The following is a 25,765-nucleotide window of genomic DNA, read 5'->3' as shown; positions in this document are numbered from 1 at the left end:
ACATTAGAACTGTTGTATACCAGCTATAATGTTTAACAGATTACATTAGAACTGTTGTATACCAGCTATAATGTTTAACAGATTACATTAGAACTGTTGTATCCCAGCTATAATGTTTAACAGATTACATTAGAACTGTTGTATCCAGCTATAATGTTTAACAGCTATAATGTTTAACAGATAATGTTTAACATTTAGAACTGTTGTATCCCAGCTATAATGTTTAACAGATTACATTAGAACTGTCATATCCCAGCTATAATGTTTAACAGATTACATTAGAACTGTTATATCCCAGCTATAATGTTTAACAGATTACATTAGAACTGTTGTATATAATGTTTAACCAGCTATAATGTTTAACAGATTACATTAGAACTGTTGTATCCCAGCTATAATGTTTAACAGATTACATTAGAACTGTTTATCCCAGCTATAATGTTTAACAGATTACATTAGAACTGTTGTATACCAGCTATAATGTTTAACAGATTACATTAGAACTGTTGTATCCCAGCTATAATGTTTAACAGATTACATTAGAACTGTTGTATCCTGTTGTATACAGCTATAATGTTTAACAGATTACATTAGAACTGTTGTATCCCAGCTATAATGTTTAACAGATTACATTAGAACTGTTGTATACCAGCTATAATGTTTAACAGATTACATTAGAACTGTTGTATCCCAGCTATAATGTTTAACAGATTACATTAGAACTGTTGTATACCAGCTATAATGTTTAACAGATTACATTAGAACTGTTGTATCCCAGCTATAATGTTTAACAGATTACATTAGAACTGTTGTATCCCAGCTATAATGTTTAACAGATTACATTAGAACTGTTGTATACCAGCTATAATGTTTAACAGATTACATTAGAACTGTTGTATCCCAGCTATAATGTTTAACAGATTACATTAGAACTGTTGTATCCCAGCTATAATGTTTAACAGATTACATTAGAACTGTTGTATCCCAGCTATAATGTTTAACAGATTACATTAGAACTGTTATATCCCAGCTATAATGTTTAACAGATTACATTAGAACTGTTGTATACCAGCTATAATGTTTAACAGATTACATTAGAACTGTTGTATACCAGCTATAATGTTTAACAGATTACATTAGAACTGTTGTATACCAGCTATAATGTTTAACAGATTACATTAGAACTGTTGTATCCCAGCTATAATGTTTAACAGATTACATTAGAACTGTTGTATCCAGCTATAATGTTTAACAGATTACATTAGAACTGTCATATCCCAGCTATAATGTGTAACATATTATGTTAGAACTGTTGTATCCCAGCTATAATGTTTAACAGATTACATTAGAACTGTTATATCCCAGCTATAATGTTTAACAGATTACATTAGAACTGTTGTATACCAGCTATAATGTTTAACAGATTACATTAGAACTGTTGTATACCAGCTATAATGTTTAACAGATTACATTAGAACTGTTGTATACCAGCTATAATGTTTAACAGATTACATTAGAACTGTTGTATACCAGCTATAATGTTTAACAGATTACATTAGAACTGTTGTATCCCAGCTATAATGTTTAACAGATTACATTAGAACTGTACATTAGATAATGTTTAACAGTTACATTAGAACTGTTGTATCCCAGCTATAATGTTTAACAGATTACATTAGAACTGTTGTATATTCCAGCTATAATGTTTAACAGATTACATTAGAACTGTTGTATCCCAGCTATAATGTTTAACAGATTACATTAGAACTGTTGTATCCCAGCTATAATGTTTAACAGATTACATTAGAACTGTTGTATCCCAGCTATAATGTTTAACAGATTACATTAGAACTGTTGTATAGCTATAATGTTTAACAGATTACAGCTGTTGTAATGTTTAACAGATTACATTAGAACTGTTATATCCCAGCTATAATGTTTAACAGATTACATTAGAACTGTTATATCCCAGCTATAATGTTTAACAGATTACATTAGAACTGTTGTATCCCAGCTATAATGTTTAACAGATTACATTAGAACTGTTGTATCCCAGCTATAATGTTTAACAGATTACATTAGAACTGTTGTATCCCAGCTATAATGTTTAACAGATTACATTAGAACTGTTGTATCCCAGCTATAATGTTTAACAGATTACATTAGAACTGTTATATCCCAGCTATAATGTTTAACAGATCACATTAGAACTGTTGTATCCCAGTTACAATGTTTAACAGATTGCATTAGAACTGTTGTATCCCAGCTATAATGTTTAACAGATTACATTAGAACTGTTGTATACCAGCTATAATGTTTAACAGATTACATTAGAACTGTTGTATACCAGCTATAATGTTTAACAGATTACATTAGAACTGTTGTATCCCAGCTATAATGTTTAACAGATTACATTAGAACTGTTGTATCCCAGCTATAATGTTTAACAGATTACATTAGAACTGTTGTATCCCAGCTATAATGTTTAACAGATTACATTAGAACTGTTGTATCCCAGCTATAATGTTTAACAGATTACATTAGAACTGTTGTATACCAGCTATAATGTTTAACAGATTACATTAGAACTGTTGTATACCAGCTATAATGTTTAACAGATTACATTAGAACTGTTGTATACCAGCTATAATGTTTAACAGATTACATTAGAACTATTGTATACCAGCTATAATGTTTAACAGATTACATTAGAACTGTTGTATCCCAGCTATAATGTTTAACAGATTACATTAGAACTGTTGTATCCCAGCTATAATGTTTAACAGATTACATTAGAACTGTCATATCCCAGCTATAATGTTTAACAGATTACATTAGAACTGTTGTATCCCAGCTATAATGTTTAACAGATTACATTAGAACAGATTACATATACCAGCTATAATGTTTAACAGATTACATTAGAACTGTTGTATACCAGCTATAATGTTTAACAGATTACATTAGAACTGTTGTATCCCAGCTATAATGTTTAACAGATTACATTAGAACTGTTGTATCAGCTATAATGTTTAACAGATTACATTAGAACTGTTGTATCCCAGCTATAATGTTTAACAGATTACATTAGAACTGTTGTATATCCCAGCTATAATGTTTAACAGATTACATTAGAACTGTTGTATACCAGCTATAATGTTTAACAGATTACATTAGAACTGTTGTATACCAGCTATAATGTTTAACAGATTACATTAGAACTGTTATATACCAGCTATAATGTTTAACAGATTACATTAGAACTGTTATATATAATGTTTAACAGATTATAGATGTTGTATACCAGCTATAATGTTTAACAGATTACATTAGAACTGTAGAACTGTTGTATACCAGCTATAATGTTTAACAGATTACATTAGAACTGTTGTATCCCAGCTATAATGTTTAACAGATTACATTAGAACTGTTGTATCCCAGCTATAATGTTTAACAGATTACATTAGAACTGTCATATCCCAGCTATAATGTTTAACAGATTACATTAGAACTGTTATATCCCAGCTATAATGTTTAACAGATTACATTAGAACTGTTGTATACCAGCTATAATGTTTAACAGATTACATTAGAACTGTTGTATCCCAGCTATAATGTTTAACAGATTACATTAGAACTGTTGTATCCCAGCTATAATGTTTAACAGATTACACTGTTGTATCCCAGCTTAATGTTTAACATTAGAACTGTTGTATCCCAGCTATAATGTTTAACAGATTACATTAGAACTGTTGTATCCAGCTATAATGTTTAACAGATTACATTAGAACTGTTGTATCCCAGCTATAATGTTTAACAGATTACATTAGAACTGTTATATCCCAGCTATAATGTTTAACAGATTACATTAGAACTGTTGTAGCTATAATGTTTAACCAGAACTATAATGTTTAACAGATTACATTAGAACTGTTGTATCCCAGCTATAATGTTTAACAGATTACATTAGAACTGTTGTATCCCAGCTATAATGTTTAACAGATTACATTAGAACTGTTGTATCCCAGCTATAATGTTTAACAGATTACATTAGAACTGTTGTATCCCAGCTATAATGTTTAACAGATTACATTAGAACTGTTGTATTATAATGTTTAACAGATTACATTAGAACTGTTGTATACCAGCTATAATGTTTAACAGATTACATTAGAACTGTTGTATCCCAGCTATAATGTTTAACAGATTACATTAGAACTGTTGTATACCAGCTATAATGTTTAACAGATTACATTAGAACTGTTGTATATAATGTTTAACAGATTACATTAGAACTGTTGTATACCAGCTATAATGTTTAACAGATTACATTAGAACTGTTGTATACCAGCTATAATGTTTAACAGATTACATTAGAACTGTTGTATCCCAGCTATAATGTTTAACAGATTACATTAGAACTGTTGTATCCCAGCTATAATGTTTAACAGATTACATTAGAACTGTTGTATCCCAGCTATAATGTTTAACAGATTACATTAGAACTGTTGTATACCAGCTATAATGTTTAACAGATTACATTAGAACTGTTGTATACCAGCTATAATGTTTAACAGATTACATTAGAACTGTTATACCAGTATAATGTTTAACCAGCTATAATGTTTAACAGATTACATTAGAACTGTTGTATCCCAGCTATAATGTTTAACAGATTACATTAGAACTGTTGTATCCCAGCTATAATGTTTAACAGATTACATTAGAACTGTTGTATATAATGTTTAACCAGCTATAATGTTTAACAACATTACATTAGAACTGTTGTATCCCAGCTATAATGTTTAACAGATTACATTAGAACTGTTGTATCCCAGCTATAATGTTTAACAGATTACATTAGAACTGTTATAGCTATAATGTTTAACAGATTACATTAGAACTATACCAGCTATAATGTTTAACAGATTACATTAGAACTGTTGTATCCCAGCTATAATGTTTAACAGATTACATTAGAACTGTTATCCCAGCTATAATGTTTAACAGATTACATTAGAACTGTCATATCCCAGCTATAATGTTTAACAGATTACATTAGAACTGTTGTATCCCAGCAGATTACATTAAACTGTTTATACAGATTGTTTACAGATTACATAGAACTGTTGTATACCAGCTATAATGTTTAACAGATTACATTAGAACTGTTGTATACCAGCTATAATGTTTAACAGATTACATTAGAACTGTTGTATAAGCTATAATGTTTAACAGATTACATTAGAACTGTTGTATACCAGCTATAATGTTTAACAGATTACATTAGAACTGTTGTATCCCAGCTATAATGTTTAACAGATTACATTAGAACTGTTGTATACCAGCTATAATGTTTAACAGATTACATTAGAACTGTTGTATCCCAGCTATAATGTTTAACAGATTACATTAGAACTGTCATATCACAGTTATAATGTTTAACAGATTACATTAGAACTGTTGTATACCAGCTATAATGTTTAACAGATTACATTAGAACTGTTGTATACCAGCTATAATGTTTAACAGATTACATTAGAACTGTTGTATACCAGCTATAATGTTTAACAGATTACATTAGAACTGTTGTATCCCAGCTATAATGTTTAACAGATTACATTAGAACTGTTGTATCCCAGCTATAATGTTTAACAGATTACATTAGAACTGTTGTATCCCAGCTATAATGTTTAACAGATATACCAGCTATAATGTTTAACATTAGAACTGTTGTATCCCAGCTATAATGTTTAACAGATTACATTAGAACTGTTGTATACCAGCTATAATGTTTAACAGATTACATTAGAACTGTTGTATCCCAGCTATAATGTTTAACAGATTACATTAGAACTGTTATATCCCAGTTATAATGTTTAACAGATTACATTAGAACTGTTGTATCCCAGCTATAATGTTTAACAGATTATATTTGAACTGTTATATCCCAGTTATAATGTTTAACAGATAACATTAGAACTGTTTTATACCAGGTATAATGTTTAACAGATTACATTAGAACTGTCATATCCCAGCTATAATGTTTAACAGATTACATTAGAACTGTTGTATACCAGCTATAATGTTTAACAGATTACATTAGAACTGTCATATCCCAGCTATAATGTTTAACAAATTACATTAGAACTGTCATATCCCAGCTATAATGTTTAACATATTATATTAGAACTGTTGTATCCCAGCTATAATGTTTAACAGATTACATTAGAACTGTTGTATCCCAGCTATAATGTTTAACAGATTACATTAGAACTGTTGTATCCCAGCTATAATGTTTAACAGATTACATTAGAACTGTTGTATCCCAGCTATAATGTTTAACAGATTACATTAGAACTGTTATATCCCAGTTATAATGTTTAACAGATTACATTAGAACTGTTGTATACCAGCTATAATGTTTAACAGATTACATTAGAACTGTTATATCCCAGCTATAATGTTTAACAGATTACATTAGAACTGTTGTATACCAGCTATAATGTTTAACAGATTACATTAGAACTGTTGTATACCAGCTATAATGTTTAACAGATTACATTAGAACTGTTGTATCCCAGCTATAATGTTTAACAGATTACATTAGAACTGTTGTATACCAGCTATAATGTTTAACAGATTACATTAGAACTGTTGTATCCCAGCTATAATGTTTAACAGATTACATTAGAACTGTATCCCAGCTATAATGTTTAACAGATTACATTAGAACTGTTGTATCCCAGCTATAATGTTTAACAGATTGCATTAGAACTGTTGTATCCCAGCTATAATGTTTAACAGATTACATTAGAACTGTTGTATACCAGCTATAATGTTTAACAGATTACATTAGAACTGTTGTATACCAGCTATAATGTTTAACAGATTACATTAGAACTGTTGTATACCAGCTATAATGTTTAACAGATCACATTAGAACTGTTATCCCAGCTATAATGTTTAACAGATTACATTAGAACTGTTGTATCCCAGTTATAATGTTTAACAGATTACATTAGAACTCTCATATCCCAGCTATAATGTTTAACAGATTACATTAGAACTGTTATATCCCAGTTATAATGTTTAACAGATTACATTAGAACTGTTGTATACCAGCTATAATGTTTAACAGATTACATTAGAACTGTTGTATTACCAGCTATAATGTTTAACAGATTACATTAGAACTGTTGTATCCCAGCTATAATGTTTAACAGATTACATTAGAACTGTTATATCCCAGCTATAATGTTTAACAGATTACATTAGAACTGTTGTATCCCAGCTATAATGTTTAACAGATTACATTAGAACTGTTATATCCAGCTATAATGTTTAACAGATTACATTAGAACTGTTGTATACCAGCTATAATGTTTAACAGATTACATTAGAACTGTTGTATACCAGCTATAATGTTTAACAGATTACATTAGAACTGTTGTATCCCAGCTATAATGTTTAACAGATTACATTAGAACTGTTGTATCCCAGCTATAATGTTTAACAGATTACATTAGAACTGTACCCAGCTTAGATTACATTAGAACTGTTGTATCCCAGCTATAATGTTTAACAGATTACATTAGAACTGTTGTATCCCAGCTATAATGTTTAACAGATTACATTAGAACTGTTGTATCCCAGCTATAATGTTTAACAGATTACATTAGAACTGTTGTATCCCAGCTATAATGTTTAACAGATTACATTAGAACTGTTGTATCCCAGCTATAATGTTTAACAGATTACATTAGAACTGTTGTATCCCAGCTATAATGTTTAACAGATTACATTAGAACTGTTGTATCCCAGCTATAATGTTTAACAGATTACATTAGAACTGTTGTATACCAGCTATAATGTTTAACAGATTACATTAGAACTGTTGTATACCAGCTATAATGTTTAACAGATTACATTAGAACTGTTGTATACCAGCTATAATGTTTAACAGATTACATTAGAACTGTTGTATACCAGCTATAATGTTTAACAGATTACATTAGAACTGTTGTATACCAGCTATAATGTTTAACAGATTACATTAGAACTGTTGTATACCAGCTATAATGTTTAACAGATCACATTAGAACTGTCATATCCCAGCTGTAATGTTTAACAGATTACATTAGAACTGTTGTATGTTATAATGTTTAACAGATTACATTAGAACTGTTGTATCCCAGCTACAATGTTTAACAGATTGCATTAGAACTGTTGTATCCCAGCTATAATGTTTAACAGATTACATTAGAACTGTTGTATCCCAGCTATAATGTTTAACAGATTACATTAGAACTGTTGTATCTGTTATATCCAGCTATAATGTTTAACAGATTACATTAGAACTGTTGTATCCCAGCTATAATGTTTAACAGATTACATTAGAACTGTTGTATACCAGCTATAATGTTTAACAGATTACATTAGAACTGTTGTATTACCAGCTATAATGTTTAACAGATTACATTAGAACTGTTGTATAATGTTTAACCAGCTATAATGTTTAACAGATTACATTAGAACTGTTGTATCCCCAGCTATAATGTTTAACAGATTACATTAGAACTGTTGTATCCCAGCTATAATGTTTAACAGATTACATTAGAACTGTTGTATCCCAGCTATAATGTTTAACAGATTACATTAGAACTGTTGTATAATGTTTAACCAGCTATAATGTTTAACAGATTACATTAGAACTGTTGTATCCCAGCTATAATGTTTAACAGATTACATTAGAACTGTTATATCCCAGTTATAATGTTTAACAGATTACATTAGAACTGTTGTATACCAGCTATAATGTTTAACAGATTACATTAGAACTGTCATATCCCAGCTATAATGTTTAACAGATTACATTAGAACTGTTGTATCCCAGCTATAATGTTTAACAGATTACATTAGAACTGTCATATCCCAGCTATAATGTTTAACAGATTACATTAGAACTGTTATATCCCAGCTTGTTATATCCCATGTTTAACAGATTACATTAGAACTGTTGTATACCAGCTATAATGTTTAACAGATTACATTAGAACTGTTGTATACCAGCTATAATGTTTAACAGATTACATTAGAACTGTTGTATCCCAGCTATAATGTTTAACAGATTACATTAGAACTGTCATATCCCAGCTATAATGTTTAACAGATTACATTAGAACTGTTATATCCCAGTTATAATGTTTAACAGATTACATTAGAACTGTTATATACCAGCTATAATGTTTAACAGATTACATTAGAACTGTTGTATACCAGCTATAATGTTTAACAGATTACATTAGAACTGTTGTATACCAGCTATAATGTTTAACAGATCACATTAGAACTGTTGTATCCCAGCTACAATGTTTAACAGATTACATTAGAACTGTTGTATCCCAGCTATAATGTTTAACAGATTACATTAGAACTGTTACATTAGAACTATCCCAGCTATAATGTTTAACAGATTACATTAGAACTGTTATATCCCAGCTATAATGTTTAACAGATTACATTAGAACTGTTGTATACCAGCTATAATGTTTAACAGATTACATTAGAACTGTTGTATCCCAGCTATAATGTTTAACAGATTACATTAGAACTGTTGTATATCCAGCTATAATGTTTAACAGATTACATTAGAACTGTCATATCCCAGCTATAATGTTTAACAGATTACATTAGAACTGTTGTATCATATCCCAGCTATAATGTTTAACAGATTACATTAGAACTGTTGTATCCCAGCTATAATGTTTAACAGATTACATTAGAACTGTTGTATCCCAGCTATAATGTTTAACAGATTACATTAGAACTGTTATAGCTATAATGTTTAACAGATTACATTAGAACTTATCCCAGCTATAATGTTTAACAGATTACATTAGAACTGTTATATATAATGTTTAACAGATTACAGAACTATATCCCAGCTATAATGTTTAACAGATTACATTAGAACTGTTGTATACCAGCTATAATGTTTAACAGATTACATTAGAACTGTTGTATACCAGCTATAATGTTTAACAGATTACATTAGAACTGTTGTATACCAGCTATAATGTTTAACAGATTACATTAGAACTGTTGTATACCAGCTATAATGTTTAACAGATTACATTAGAACTGTTGTATCCCAGCTATAATGTTTAACAGATTACATTAGAACTGTCATATCCCAGCTATAATGTTTAACAGATTACATTAGAACTGTTATCCCAGCTATAATGTTTAACAGATTACATTAGAACTGTTATATCCCAGCTATAATGTTTAACAGATTACATTAGAACTGTTGTATACCAGCTATAATGTTTAACAGATTACATTAGAACTGTTGTATACCAGCTATAATGTTTAACAGATTACATTAGAACTGTTGTATACCAGCTATAATGTTTAACAGATTACATTAGAACTGTTGTATACCAGCTATAATGTTTAACAGATTACATTAGAACTGTTGTATACCAGCTATAATGTTTAACAGATTACATTAGAACTGTTGAACTGTCATCCCAGCTATAATGTTTAACAGATTACATTAGAACTGTCATATCCCAGCTATAATGTTTAACAGATTACATTAGAACTGTTGTATCCAGCTATAATGTTTAACAGATTACATTAGAACTGTTGTATCCCAGCTATAATGTTTAACAGATTACATTAGAACTGTTGTATCCCAGCTATAATGTTTAACAGATTACATTAGAACTGTTGTATCCCAGCTATAATGTTTAACAGATTACATTAGAACTGTTGTATCCCAGCTATAATGTTTAACAGATTACATTAGAACTGTTATAATGTTTAACAGATTACATTAGAACTGTTGTATACCAGGTATAATGTTTAACAGATTACATTAGAACTGTTGTATCCCAGCTATAATGTTTAACAGATTACATTAGAACTGTTGTATCCCAGCTATAATGTTTAACAGATTACATTAGAACTGTTATAAATGTTTAACAGATTACATTAGAACTGTGTATATCCCAGCTATAATGTTTAACAGATTACATTAGAACTGTTATATACCAGCTATAATGTTTAACAGATTACATTAGAACTGTTGTATACCAGCTATAATGTTTAACAGATTACATTAGAACTGTTGTATACCAGCTATAATGTTTAACAGATTACATTAGAACTGTTGTATCCCAGCTATAATGTTTAACAGATTACATTAGAACTGTTGTATCCCAGCTATAATGTTTAACAGATTACATTAGTTATAACTGCTATAATGTTTAACAGATTACATTAGAACTGTTGTATACCAGCTATAATGTTTAACAGATTACATTAGAACTGTTGTATACCAGCTATAATGTTTAACAGATTACATTAGAACTATTGTATACCAGCTATAATGTTTAACAGATTACATTAGAACTGTTGTATAAGCTATAATGTTTAACAGATTACATTAGAACTGTTAGATAATGTTTAACAGATTACATTAGAACTGTTGTATACCAGCTATAATGTTTAACAGATTACATTAGAACTGTTGTATCCCAGCTATAATGTTTAACAGATTACATTAGAACTAGAACAGATTACATTAGAACTGTTGTATACCAGCTATAATGTTTAACAGATTACATTAGAACTGTTGTATCCCAGCTATAATGTTTAACAGATTACATTAGAACTGTTGTATACCAGCTATAATGTTTAACAGATTACATTAGAACTGTTGTATATCCAGCTATAATGTTTAACAGATTACATTAGAACTGTTGTATATCCCAGCTATAATGTTTAACAGATTACATTAGAACTGTTGTATCCCAGCTATAATGTTTAACAGATTACATTTGAACTGTTATATCCCAGCTATAATGTTTAACAGATTACATTAGAACTGTTGTATACCAGCTATAATGTTTAACAGATTACATTAGAACTGTTGTATATCCAGCTATAATGTTTAACAGATTACATTAGAACTGTTGTATACCAGCTATAATGTTTAACAGATTACATTAGAACTGTTGTATCCCAGCTATGTTGTATCCCAGCTATAATGTTTAACATATTACATTAGAACTGTCATATCCCAGCTATAATGTTTAACAGATTACATTAGAACTGTTGTATCCCAGCTATAATGTTTAACAGATTACATTAGAACTGTTGTATCCCAGCTATAATGTTTAACAGATTACATTAGAACTGTTGTATCCCAGTTATAATGTTTAACAGATTACATTAGAACTGTTGTATCCCAGCTATAATGTTTAACAGATTATATTTGAACTGTTATATCCCAGTTATAATGTTTAACAGATTACATTAGAACTGTTTTATACCAGCTATAATGTTTAACAGATTACATTAGAACTGTTGTATCCCAGCTATAATGTTTAACAGATTGCATTAGAACTGTTGTATCCCAGCTATAATGTTTAACAGATTACATTAGAACTGTCATATCCCAGCTGTAATGTTTAACAAATTACATTAGAACTGTCATATCACAGTTATAATGTTTAACAGATTACACTAGAACTGTTGTATACCAGCTATAATGTTTAACAGATTACATTAGAACTGTTGTATACCAGCTATAATGTTTAACAGATTACATTAGAACTGTTGTATCCCAGCTATAATGTTTAACAGATTACATTAGAACTGTCATATCCCAGCTATAATGTTTAACAGATTACATTAGAACTGTCATATCCCAGCTATAATGTTTAACAGAACTGTACAGCTATAACTGTAACATATATTAGAACTGTTGTATACCAGCTATAATGTTTAACAGATTACATTAGAACTGTTGTATACCAGCTATAATGTTTAACAGATTACATTAGAACTGTTGTATACCAGCTATAATGTTTAACAGATTACATTAGAACTGTTGTATACCAGCTATAATGTTTAACAGATTACATTAGAACTGTTGTATCCCAGCTATAATGTTTAACAGATTACATTAGAACTGTCATATCCCAGCTATAATGTTTAACAGATTACATTAGAACTGTCATATCCCAGCTATAATGTTTAACAGATTACATTAGAACTGTTATATCCCAGCTATAATGTTTAACAGATTACATTAGAACTGTTGTATACCAGCTATAATGTTTAACAGATTACATTAGAACTGTTGTATAGCTATAATGTTTAACAGATTACATTAGAACTGTTGTATACCAGCTATAATGTTTAACAGATTACATTAGAACTGTTGTATACCAGCTATAATGTTTAACAGATTACATTAGAACTGTTGTATCCAGCTATAATGTTTAACAGATTACATTAGAACTGTTGTATACCAGCTATAATGTTTAACAGATTACATTAGAACTGTTATATCCCAGCTATAATGTTTAACAGATTACATTAGAACTGTTGTATACCAGCTATAATGTTTAACAGATTACATTAGAACTGTTTATCCCAGCTATAATGTTTAACAGATTACATTAGAACTGTTGTATCCCAGCTATAATGTTTAACAGATTACATTAGAACTGTTGTATCCCAGCTATAATGTTTAACAGATTACATTAGAACTGTTGTATACCAGCTATAATGTTTAACAGATTACATTAGAACTGTTATATCCCAGCTATAATGTTTAACAGATTACATTAGAACTGTCATATCCCAGCTATAATGTTTAACAGATTACATTAGAACTGTTATATCCCAGCTATAATGTTTAACAGATTACATTAGAACTGTTATATCCCAGCTATAATGTTTAACAGATTACATTAGAACTGTTGTATCCCAGCTATAATGTTTAACAGATTGCATTAGAACTGTTGTATCCCAGCTATAATGTTTAACAGATTACATTAGAACTGTTGTATCCCAGCTATAATGTTTAACAGATTACATTAGAACTGTTGTATGTATAATGTTTAACAGCTATAATGTTTAACAGATTTTAACAGATAGATTAGAACTGTATACCAGCTATAATGTTTAACAGATTACATTAGAACTGTTGTATCCCAGCTATAATGTTTAACAGATTACATTAGAACTGTTGTATCCCAGCTATAATGTTTAACAGATTACATTAGAACTGTTGTATATCCCAGCTATAATGTTTAACAGATTACATTAGAACTGTTATATCCAGCTATAATGTTTAACAGATTACATTAGAACTGTTGTATCCCAGCTATAATGTTTAACAGATTACATTAGAACTGTTGTATCCCAGCTATAATGTTTAACAGATTACATTAGAACTGTTGTATACCAGCTATAATGTTTAACAGATTACATTAGAACTGTTGTATACCAGCTATAATGTTTAACAGATTACATTAGAACTGTTGTATACCAGCTATAATGTTTAACAGATTACATTAGAACTGTTGTATACCAGCTATAATGTTTAACAGATTACATTAGAACTGTTGTATCCCAGCTATAATGTTTAACAGATTACATTAGAACTGTCATATCCCAGCTGTAATGTTTAACAAATTACATTAGAACTGTCATATCCCAGCTATAATGTTAAACAGATAACATTTGAACTGTTATATTCCAGTTATAATGTTTAACAGATTACATTAGAACTGTTGTATACCAGCTATAATGTTTAACAGATTACATTAGAACTGTTGTATCCCAGCTATAATGTTTAACAGATTACATTAGAACTGTTGTATCCCAGCTATAATGTTTAACAGATTACATTAGAACTGTTGTATCCCAGCTATAATGTTTAACAGATTACATTAGAACTGTTGTATCCCAGCTATAATGTTTAACAGATTACATTAGAACTGTTATATCCCAGCTATAATGTTTAACAGATTACATTAGAACTGTTATATCCCAGCTATAATGTTTAACAGATTACATTAGAACTGTTGTATCCCAGCTATAATGTTTAACAGATTACATTAGAACTGTTGTATACCAGCTATAATGTTTAACAGATTACATTAGAACTGTTGTATCCCAGCTATAATGTTTAACAGATTACATTACATTAGAACTGTTGTATCCCAGCTATAATGTTTAACAGATTACATTAGAACTGTTGTATCCCAGCTATAATGTTTAACAGATTACATTACATTGAACTGTTGTATCCCAGCTATAATGTTTAACAGATTACATTAGAACTGTTGTATACCAGCTATAATGTTTAACAGATTACATTAGAACTGTTGTATCCCAGCTATAATGTTTAACAGATTACATTAGAACTGTTGTATACCAGCTATAATGTTTAACAGATTACATTAGAACTGTTGTATACCAGCTATAATGTTTAACAGATTACATTAGAACTGTTGTATACCAGCTATAATGTTTAACAGATTACATTAGAACTGTTATATCCCAGCTATAATGTTTAACAGATTACATTAGAACTGTTGTATCCCAGCTATAATGTTTAACAGATTACATTAGAACTGTTGTATCCCAGCTATAATGTTTAACAGATTACATTAGAACTGTTGTATACCAGCTATAATGTTTAACAGATTACATTAGAACTGTTGTATACCAGCTATAATGTTTAACAGATTACATTAGAACTGTTGTATACCAGCTATAATGTTTAACAGATTACATTAGAACTGTTGTATCCCAGCTATAATGTTTAACAGATCACATTAGAACTGTCATATCCCAGCTGTAATGTTTAACAAATTACATTAGAACTGTCATATCCCAGCTATAATGTTAAACAGATAACATTTGAACTGTTATATTCCAGTTATAATGTTTAACAGATTACATTAGAACTGTTGTATACCAGCTATAATGTTTAACAGATTACATTAGAACTGTTGTATCCCAGCTATAATGTTTAACAGATTACATTAGAACTGTTGTATCCCAGCTATAATGTTTAACAGATTACAGATTAGAACTGTTGTATCCCAGCTATAATGTTTAACAGATTACATTAGAACTGTCATATCCCAGCTATAATGTTTAACAGATTACATTAGAACTGTTATATCCCAGCTATAATGTTTAACAGATTACATTAGAACTGTTGTATACCAGCTATAATGTTTAACAGATTACATTAGAACTGTTGTATACCAGCTATAATGTTTAACAGATTACATTAGAACTGTTGTATCCCAGCTATAATGTTTAACAGATTACATTAGAACTGTTGTATCCCAGTTATAATGTTTAACAGATTACATTAGAACTGTTGTATCCCAGCTATAATGTTTAACAGATTATATTTGAACTGTGTTGTATCCCAGCTATAATGTTTAACAGATTACATTAGAACTGTTGTATCCCAGCTATAATGTTTAACAGATTACATTAGAACTGTTGTATCCCAGCTATAATGTTTAACAGATTACATTAGAACTGTTGTATCCCAGCTATAATGTTTAACAGATTACATTAGAACTGTTGTATCCCAGCTATAATGTTTAACAGATTACATTAGAACTGTTATATCCCAGCTATAATGTTTAACAGATTACATTAGAACTGTTGTATACCAGCTATAATGTTTAACAGATTACATTAGAACTGTTGTATACCAGCTATAATGTTTAACAGATTACATTAGAACTGTTGTATCCCAGCTATAATGTTTAACAGATTACATTAGAACTGTTATATACCAGCTATAATGTTTAACAGATTACATTAGAACTGTTGTATACCAGCTATAATGTTTAACAGATTACATTAGAACTGTTGTATACCAGCTATAATGTTTAACCAGAACTATAAGCTGTTTAACAGATTACATTAGAACTGTTGTATCCCAGCTATAATGTTTAACAGATTACATTAGAACTGTTGTATCCCAGCTATAATGTTTAACAGATTACATGTTTAACAGATTACATTAGAACTGTTGTATATATAATGTTTAACAGATTACCAGCTATAATGTTTAACAGATTACATTAGAACTGTTGTATCCCAGCTATAATGTTTAACAGATAATGTTTAACATTAGAACTGTTATATCCCAGCTATAATGTTTAACAGATTACATTAGAACTGTTATTATACCAGCTATAATGTTTAACAGATTACATTAGAACTGTCATATCAGATTACCAGCTATAATGTTTAACAGATAACATTAGAACTGTTGTATACCAGCTATAATGTTTAACAGATTACATTAGAACTGTCATATCCCAGCTATAATGTTTAACAGATTACATTAGAACTGTCATATCCCAGCTATAATGTTTAACAGATTACATTAGAACTGTTGTATCCCAGCTATAATGTTTAACAGATTACATTAGAACTGTTGTATCCCAGCTATAATGTTTAACAGATTACATTAGAACTGTTGTATCCCTAGTTAACAGATAATGTTTAACAGATTAACAGATTACATTAGAACTGTTGTATCCCAGCTATAATGTTTAACAGATTATATTTGAACTGTTATATCCCAGTTATAATGTTTAACAGATAACATTAGAACTGTTTTATACCAGGTATAATGTTTAACAGATTACATTAGAACTGTCATATCCCAGCTATAATGTTTAACAGATAACATTAGAACTGTTGTATACCAGGTATAATGTTTAACAGATTACATTAGAACTGTCATATCCCAGCTGTAATGTTTAACAAATTACATTAGAACTGTCATATCACAGTTATAATGTTTAACAGATTACACTAGAATTGTTGTATACCAGCTATAATGTTTAACAGATTACATTAGAACTGTTGTATACCAGCTATAATGTTTAACAGATTACATTAGAACTGTTGTATACCAGCTATAATGTTTAACAGATCACATTAGAACTGTCATATCCCAGCTATAATGTTTAACAGATTACATTAGAACTGTCATATTTTAATTATAATGTTAAACAGATAACATTTGAACTGTTATATTCCAGTTATAATGTTTAACAGATTACATTAGAACTGTTGTATACCAGCTATAATGTTTAACAGATTACATTAGAACTGTTGTATACCAGCTATAATGTTTAACAGATTACATTAGAACTGTTATACCAGCTATAATGTTTAACAGATCACATTAGAACTGTTTAACAGTATTAGAACCAGCTATAATGTTTAACAGATTACATTAGAACTGTTGTATATCCTAGCTATAATGTTTAAGCTAGATGTTTAACATTAGAACTGTCATATCCCAGCTGTAATGTTTAACAAATTACATTAGAACTGTCATATCCCAGCTATAATGTTAAACAGATAACATTTGAACTGTTATATTCCAGTTATAATGTTTAACAGATTACATTAGAACTGTTGTATACCAGCTATAATGTTTAACAGATTACATTAGAACTGTTGTATACCAGCTATAATGTTTAACAGATTACATTAGAACTGTTGTATACCAGCTATAATGTTTAACAGATTACATTAGAACTGTCATATCCCAGCTATAATGTTTAACAGATTACATTAGAACTGTCATATCCCAGCTATAATGTTTAACAGATTACATTAGAACTGTTATATCCCAGCTATAATGTTTAACAGATTACATTAGAACTGTTGTATCCCAGCTATAATGTTTAACAGAACTGTTACATCCCAGCTAGTTTAACAGATTACATTAGAACTGTTGTATACCAGCTATAATGTTTAACAGATTACATTAGAACTGTTGTATACCAGCTATAATGTTTAACAGATTACATTAGAACTGTTGTATACCAGCTATAATGTTTAACAGATTACATTAGAACTGTTGTATACCAGCTATAATGTTTAACAGATTACATTAGAACTGTTGTATACCAGCTATAATGTTTAACAGATTACATTAGAACTGTTGTATACCAGCTATAATGTTTAACAGATTACATTAGAACTGTTGTATACCAGCTATAATGTTTAACAGATTACATTAGAACTGTTGTATCCCAGCTATAATGTTTAACAGATTACATTAGAACTGTCATATCCCAGCTATAATGTTTAACAGATTACATTAGAACTGTTATATCCCAGCTATAATGTTTAACAGATAACATTAGAACTGTCATATCCCAGCTATAATGTTTAACAGATCACATTAGAACTGTTGTATATCCAGCTATAATGTTTAACAGATTACATTAATAGAACATTGGTGTGTACAGTAAAGATACTTTTTGTGTAGCTTTGCCCTTAATTCCAAATAGTCATTCAGTCTTGGTTGTAACGTATAACATATAACATTAGAAATGTTAAATCTCTGCTATAAAAGTCGATGTTCTGATAAATAATCAACCGTTGCTTACTCACATCTAACAGACAACTTACAAGCGGCACCTACAACTGTCTACATCTCTGTTTTTTATCAATGGTTACACTAGTAGTACAAGTATATTGAAGTAATTAGTTGTTTCTTATTTATTTATAAAATTAAATTCAACTAATACATTTTATGTTGTCCTGGTAACAGCATAATAATGAAGCTATTGTTTCTCCCCCAAATAAAAAAATGATTAGAAAAGCACGATTATAAAACGGTTATTTCTTTCATGTTTGTTTATACCGCCATTACTCATTTCGAACTATCGACTAGAGGGATCCAATAAATAATGATAGTGACCATCACATTAAAATATATCCATGCGAGGGATCCAATAAATAATGATAGTGACTGTCACATTAAAATATATCTATGGCGAGGGATCCAGTAAATAATGATAGTGACCATCACATTAAAATATATCCATGGCGAGGGATCCAGTAAATAATGATAGTGACCATCACATTAAAATATATCCATGGCGAGGGATCCAGTAAATAATGATAGTGACCATCACATTAAAATATATCCATGGCGAGGGATCCAATAAATAATGATAGTGACCATCACATTAAAATATATCCATGGCGAGGGATCCAATAAATAATGATAGTGACTATCACATTAAAATATATCCATGGCGAGGGATCTAGTAAATAGTGATAGTGACCATCACATTAAAATATCTTCATGGCTGAAAGAGTGAGTCTTATTTTCATTCCAAGACTGGCATTACACTTTTCAACTACACTTAATATTAAACAGAACATTTATCAATGTTGTATTCTGAAGTAATCAAAAATTTATGTTTAGTACGTTGACTAAACGCCAGTATTGTAACACTTAAATTGTATTTTTTAACAACAGAGTTTCTCCTTCTGGGTTTAATAAAAAGTCACTAATCTGATGGTGTTATAACTTTTTTCTATCCTTCTAATTTTCCTTAAAATATGTAAGGCTACCACAAGTAAACTTTAGATATTCCAATAACCTGCGTGCTAGATATAATCACTTTCTCACGTGCAGTGTTCCTTCTAGCAACGACGTGTTTACCTATTGGTCGCTATGGAAATGTTCAACTTGGGTGTGCATTCTTAGTGATCCTAAGCAGGAACGAGTCAGATTTAAAATTTGTATTAAACAACTTCGTACTGTTAGGGCACGTGCTGATCCGCTGGCGCTTAAAAATGGTGTCTGTACATCAGATCACAGGTAAAGTTTTTAAACATCAAATAGGTGCATTTCTTCTTTAGAATTTTCTATAATCTAGATGTTTACATTTGATCTAGCTTACACCAGATGACGCTAAAAATTCTATATTTTTTATGATACCATTCTGCCAAAGTCGAGGTACTAACTTTAAAGTGTGTGTGTGTGTGTAGCGATGTATAATGAATTGCAATAAAGAACTACAAATATTTAGATTAACGGATATATAACTATGTTATAATTATGCATTTACAGTTATAATTATGTATTTACAGTTATAATTATGTTATAACTATGTATTTACAGTTAAGGATGTTAGAGAAACAGTCTCCATTTGTTTGCTTCTCCCATCAATATGCCACAGAAATACATGTATTTAAAATATAATATAGTTTTAAGTATCGACCGTATATTTTATTTATTGTATTATCAACCACATTAAAGAAACGTGTTTTGATACCTTTTAAACACATCACAATATCGTTTTGTGTGTAAATCCGTATTTTGTACAAGTGTAATCTCATTGTGAAATTAATACATAATAATGTATTTACGGTTTAGAACATCGTAAAGGTTTTCATTATTTTATCAGCAATATAACATTCAACATGAAGCTGTCTGCTGTTGTTTTGTTATGTGGTTATGAGTTATGAATGTTTCATTTCTTATTTTATCAGCAATATAAAATAAATTGTTTATAACATTCAACATGAAGCTGTCTGTTGTTGTTTTGTTATGAGTTAGAATATTATGAATATTTCATTTCTTATTTTATCAATAATATAAAATAAATTGTTTATAGCATTCAACATGAAGCTGTATGTTGTTGTTTTATAATAAATGCTTCATATTATTACATTTATGTTGTACTTTATTAGAAATAAGTGTGTGTCATAATGTGCCAGTCATACTGTATCTGTTAACTCTAATATTAACCACACTTCCATCGAATGCGAAGACTTATTAGGCGGGCTTTGATGCGAGAGACATATAATGGTTGAGAAGCTGTCTATATTAGCTTGACAACAACTGCTCCCCAATGGCACAACTGTATGTCTGCGGACTTACCGCTAGAAACCGGGTTTCTGATACCCGTGGTGGGCAAAGCACAAATAGCCATTTCTAATTAATAACAACAATTGTACAGCGTTAAGTGTATTTAATTCGAAATTATGATTTTTCATCAATTTTATTTAAGTCACAACACGTAGGACTTACGACAAGGACTATTATTTGTTTATTTTAATACTGTATTATTCAATTATTCGATATACACTGCTAGCCAAAATCTTAAGGCCAATGAACATAAAGAAAAAAAATATGCATTTTGCGTTGTTAGACTCAACCACTTATTTGAGTAGAGCTTCGAAAGATGAAAATAAGAAAAGGTAAAATAAAAATAAAAAACTTTTTTAGCATTTAAGAGGGAAAATATGAATACTATGAAATTACACTAAATACTATCTGGTCAAAAGTTTAAGATCATACCAAAAAGAAGTCCTAAACAGGGTAGGAAATGCCCAACAAGAGGTCTCACTAGTGAGTTGCACGGCCGTCATTGCGAATAACTTCAAACATTCGCTTGGCATGGTCGATATAAACGTTTGCAGAAGACTGACTGGAATGTTTTCCAAGTGGTGAAGATGGCTTCACGAAGATCATGCACTGTTTCGAATTGCCGTCCATATCTATAGACTTAGGCCCGGCATGGCCAAGCATGTTAAGGCGTGCGTCTCGTAATCTGAGGGTCGCGGGTTCGCATCCCGGTCGCGCCAAACATGCTCGCCCTTTCAGCCGTGGGGGCGTTATAATGTGACGGTCAATCCCACTATTCGTTGGTAAAAGAGTAGCCCAAGAGTTGGCGGTGGGTGGTGATGACTAGCTGCCTTCCCTCTAGTCTTACACTGCTAAATTAGGGACGGCTAGTACAGATAGCCCTCGAGTAGCTTTGTGCGAAATTCAAAAACAAACAAACAAACAAAATCTATAGACTTTCCTTGCCATCCACCCCCAAGCATTTTCAATGGGGTTCAGTTCGGGTGCACACGTTGAATGGTCCAAAAGAATCATGTTATTCGACAAGAAAAAGTACTTTGTCCTGCGGGCATTGTAGATTGCTGCGTTGTTCTGCTGAAAAATCCAGTCATTTTCATACAAGCGAGGGCCTTCAGTCAATAAGGATGCTCTCTCCAACATGCCAATGTAGCCAGCTGCTGTTTGATGCCCCTGTATAGCCTGAAGCTCCATTGTTCCATGGAAGGAGGAAGCACCCCAGATCATGATGGAACCTCCTCCACTGTGTTGTGTAGAAAATGTCTCCAGTGGGATATCCTTATCGTGCCAGTAACGTTGGAAACCATCTGGATCATCCAGGTTAAATTTTTCTCACCAGAGAACAAAACCTTCGTCCACTTTTCTACGTCCCATGTTTGGTGCTTCTCAGCAAAGTTTAACCGAGCTGTTTCGTGGTGTGGAAGGAGGTATGGACTTTGAAGACGTTTACGGTTTTTAAAGCTTTTCTCTCGTAGATGCCGTCTTATTGTTCTTGAGTTACATTCTTCGTCCGTAAGGTCCTTAATCTGTTTCGACGATCGGCTGGTGTCTTGCCGGACAACCCGTCGAATCCTCCTGCTCAACGCTGGCGAAATTTTCTTGGGCTGATCACTTGAAATTCTTGTTCTGTATCTCTCAGGGTCTTTTAAGAAATTTGCAACAGCAGTTTTACTACGCCCAATCTCACCAGCGATGGCACGTTGAGAGAGACCTTGCTTTTGCAGCTTGAAAATTCTGCCACGTTCAAACTCTGTTAACTTTTTAGCCTTTGTCATGTTTTTACCCAATGTAACACAGGAGATGTCAGTGGGAGATGCTGACAACGTTAATATTTAAACACAAACGATTAAATTTCGTTACGTGTTTACCGATTAACACTTCGTTTCAGTATGGTCTTAAACTTTTGACCAGCTAGTATTTAGGCTAATGTCATTATGTTCACATTTTCCCTATTAAATACTAAAAAAGTTTTTTTTTATTTTCCCTTTTCTTATTTTCATCTATCGAAGTTTTACTCAAATAAGTGGTTGAGTCTAACGCAAAATGCATATATTTTCTTTATGCTTATTGGCCTTAATATTTTGGCCAGCAGTGTATGTTATTTTATTAGATTAACTGGTGAACTAACACGTTTATCAGTTGTGTAGTTGTCTAAGCAGTGAACTCTTGCACATTTCTAATGCAAAGAAAAAAGCACAGCATAAAGTAACAAATCAATCTTTAATTAAAGACCAAACACGATATATTTTATAGTGTGGAAGAGTTAGTACGCTGACTAAACTGAACTACCTCAGAGAACAGTTTAGTATCAACAGGCCTTCTGTTGTTCAAGCTAATCAATAACATGGTTCAAACCAAAAGTTGGCTAGATGTAAAAGACTGAAGCATTATTTTAAGCACTGTCATATCCTATGATATGAAATTTGACCCCGTACTAATTGTCTTTATCCTTTAAATAAAATTATTTCTTTAAAATCTTAAGAAATTCTGTTTGGAAACAAATTTCTTTGGTTTTGTATTAATAAGGTTTCACTGCAGTACAAAGACCCTATAATTAATCAATGGACTTGTATTGATCATTTACTTATTATGAGGGTATGTCTACTTTTTAAAATGCTTATGTTAGTGGACTTATTTTCTTATGTTAATGTTTTTCTCTAAATCCTCTGAGATGCCATAAGTAGCGTGTAGTATTAAAATCTGTATATGTAAGAAGCGTCGGAAACTTTTATTTTTTTTAGAAGAGAGTTCTGTTTTTCTTAAACATAAAGCGGTACGATGGACTATCTGTTCTGCCGTACAGCAGGGATTAAACCTTGAAATTTATAGTGTTGCAGTGAAACTTAGTACTGAATCACCGAGGGCGTATATTTACTGACGTCTCTAACTTTGAGCTATTGACTAGAGGTGAGACACATTACACCAACACCCACAGTCCTAGCTAATGCAAACTAACGTGGCAGGGGTTTAGTTTAGAGAGAGAGAGAAATATGAAGAATTCTTGCTCCAACTGGGGTGGTCAGGAACGCTATGGTTCCTCTTCGTCCCCTTTCGTGAAAGATTATTGAAATTTGCATGGAGTTGTGCTTTTCTTTTATTTTGACTCTTTTTAGGTGAAGGAGTGAGGTTGGTCATAATACTGATGAGCAAGACAAGGGTAGCACCAGAGAGACCAGCCACACCAGATCCCAAAAAACAGATGTCAAAGTAACTATGAATATGAACATAAACGCGAAACTACCCGATTCAGGGCATGGCAATAATGTTGCCTTGGCTGGGATCTAAAGATCCAATGCCTAAGATTTGGCTGTGGGGGGAAACGGGAGTGCCCCAAGAAAACCCACTTTCACAGGACAGGCGCCCAAAGATTTACCTGTCCTGTGTCCGAGACCTGAAACACATAATATATACGTGAGGTTAGTCCTTTATATACTTTGTTGTGTGATTTGTAATTGCTGAAATATGTTGTATGGTGAAATATATTTGGTTGGTGCACTGGCTAATTTACATTGTTGGTTTGTTTTTGTGTTCTGCTTTCAAATATTATTTGTATGACATTTCTATTAGTCTGTTTCTAAGAGTTGGTAAGTTACTCATTTGGTGTATATAGTTTACAGGAGTGTATGGTGGTAGTCTGTATGCTGCTCTTAGTATTTTGTGTTGTTGTACTTGGATTTTCTGAAGTGTGTTATTTGACATATTATATGTGACTTGACATCCATACTCTATTAACGGACGGATGTAAGACTTGTATATTTGAATAAGGGTCTTTGGTGAGCAGTTTGAGTGTTTGCTAGTTAGAGTCATTAAATGTGAAATGCGTTTTCTGATTGATGAGTCCAAGCTAATGGATTGACTGTCACACTTATAACGTGCACACAGTTTAAAATATGGGGAATATTTTGTGATATCGCAGATACTACAGCATATCAGCTCTGAAATCCAGTCTACCACAGAGACAACTCATGCCCGAGGCAAAAATAAGAAGTGCAAATTTGAGATTTAGCTTTGTCAAAGCCTGGCCTTGTGACTTGTTTATGGTCAAAGAATGTGAAAGTCCCAGTTTCATTGAAGTCCGCCTGTTATACTTTAAACATCTATAATAATAAAAAACGACAGTTTCCTAACTACCAGTCTTGTTCCATTACAAGATTACATTACATTTGTTTTCATCAGCTGAAATGAAGTGCTCGCAGTGGCGGCGCCAAGGCCCCCCTCAGCCCCCCA

General features: G+C 31.0%; 1 protein-coding gene across 1 annotated transcript in view; it reads left to right on the top strand.

The window, feature by feature from the left end:
• LOC143236559 (uncharacterized) overlaps positions 1-25,765 on the top strand; it is a 56,304-nt gene that overhangs the window by 11,806 nt on the left and 18,733 nt on the right. The window contains exon 2 of the mRNA XM_076474862.1: positions 20,303-20,488. Within this exon, the coding sequence (XP_076330977.1) occupies positions 20,303-20,488 (186 nt within the window). The remainder of the gene's footprint in view (positions 1-20,302; positions 20,489-25,765) is intronic.

Source organism: Tachypleus tridentatus, chromosome 13 (assembly GCF_004210375.1).
Source record: "Tachypleus tridentatus isolate NWPU-2018 chromosome 13, ASM421037v1, whole genome shotgun sequence".
Taxonomy (NCBI): Eukaryota; Metazoa; Arthropoda; class Merostomata; order Xiphosura; family Limulidae; genus Tachypleus; species Tachypleus tridentatus.
This window is presented reverse-complemented; position numbering and strand designations above follow the sequence as displayed.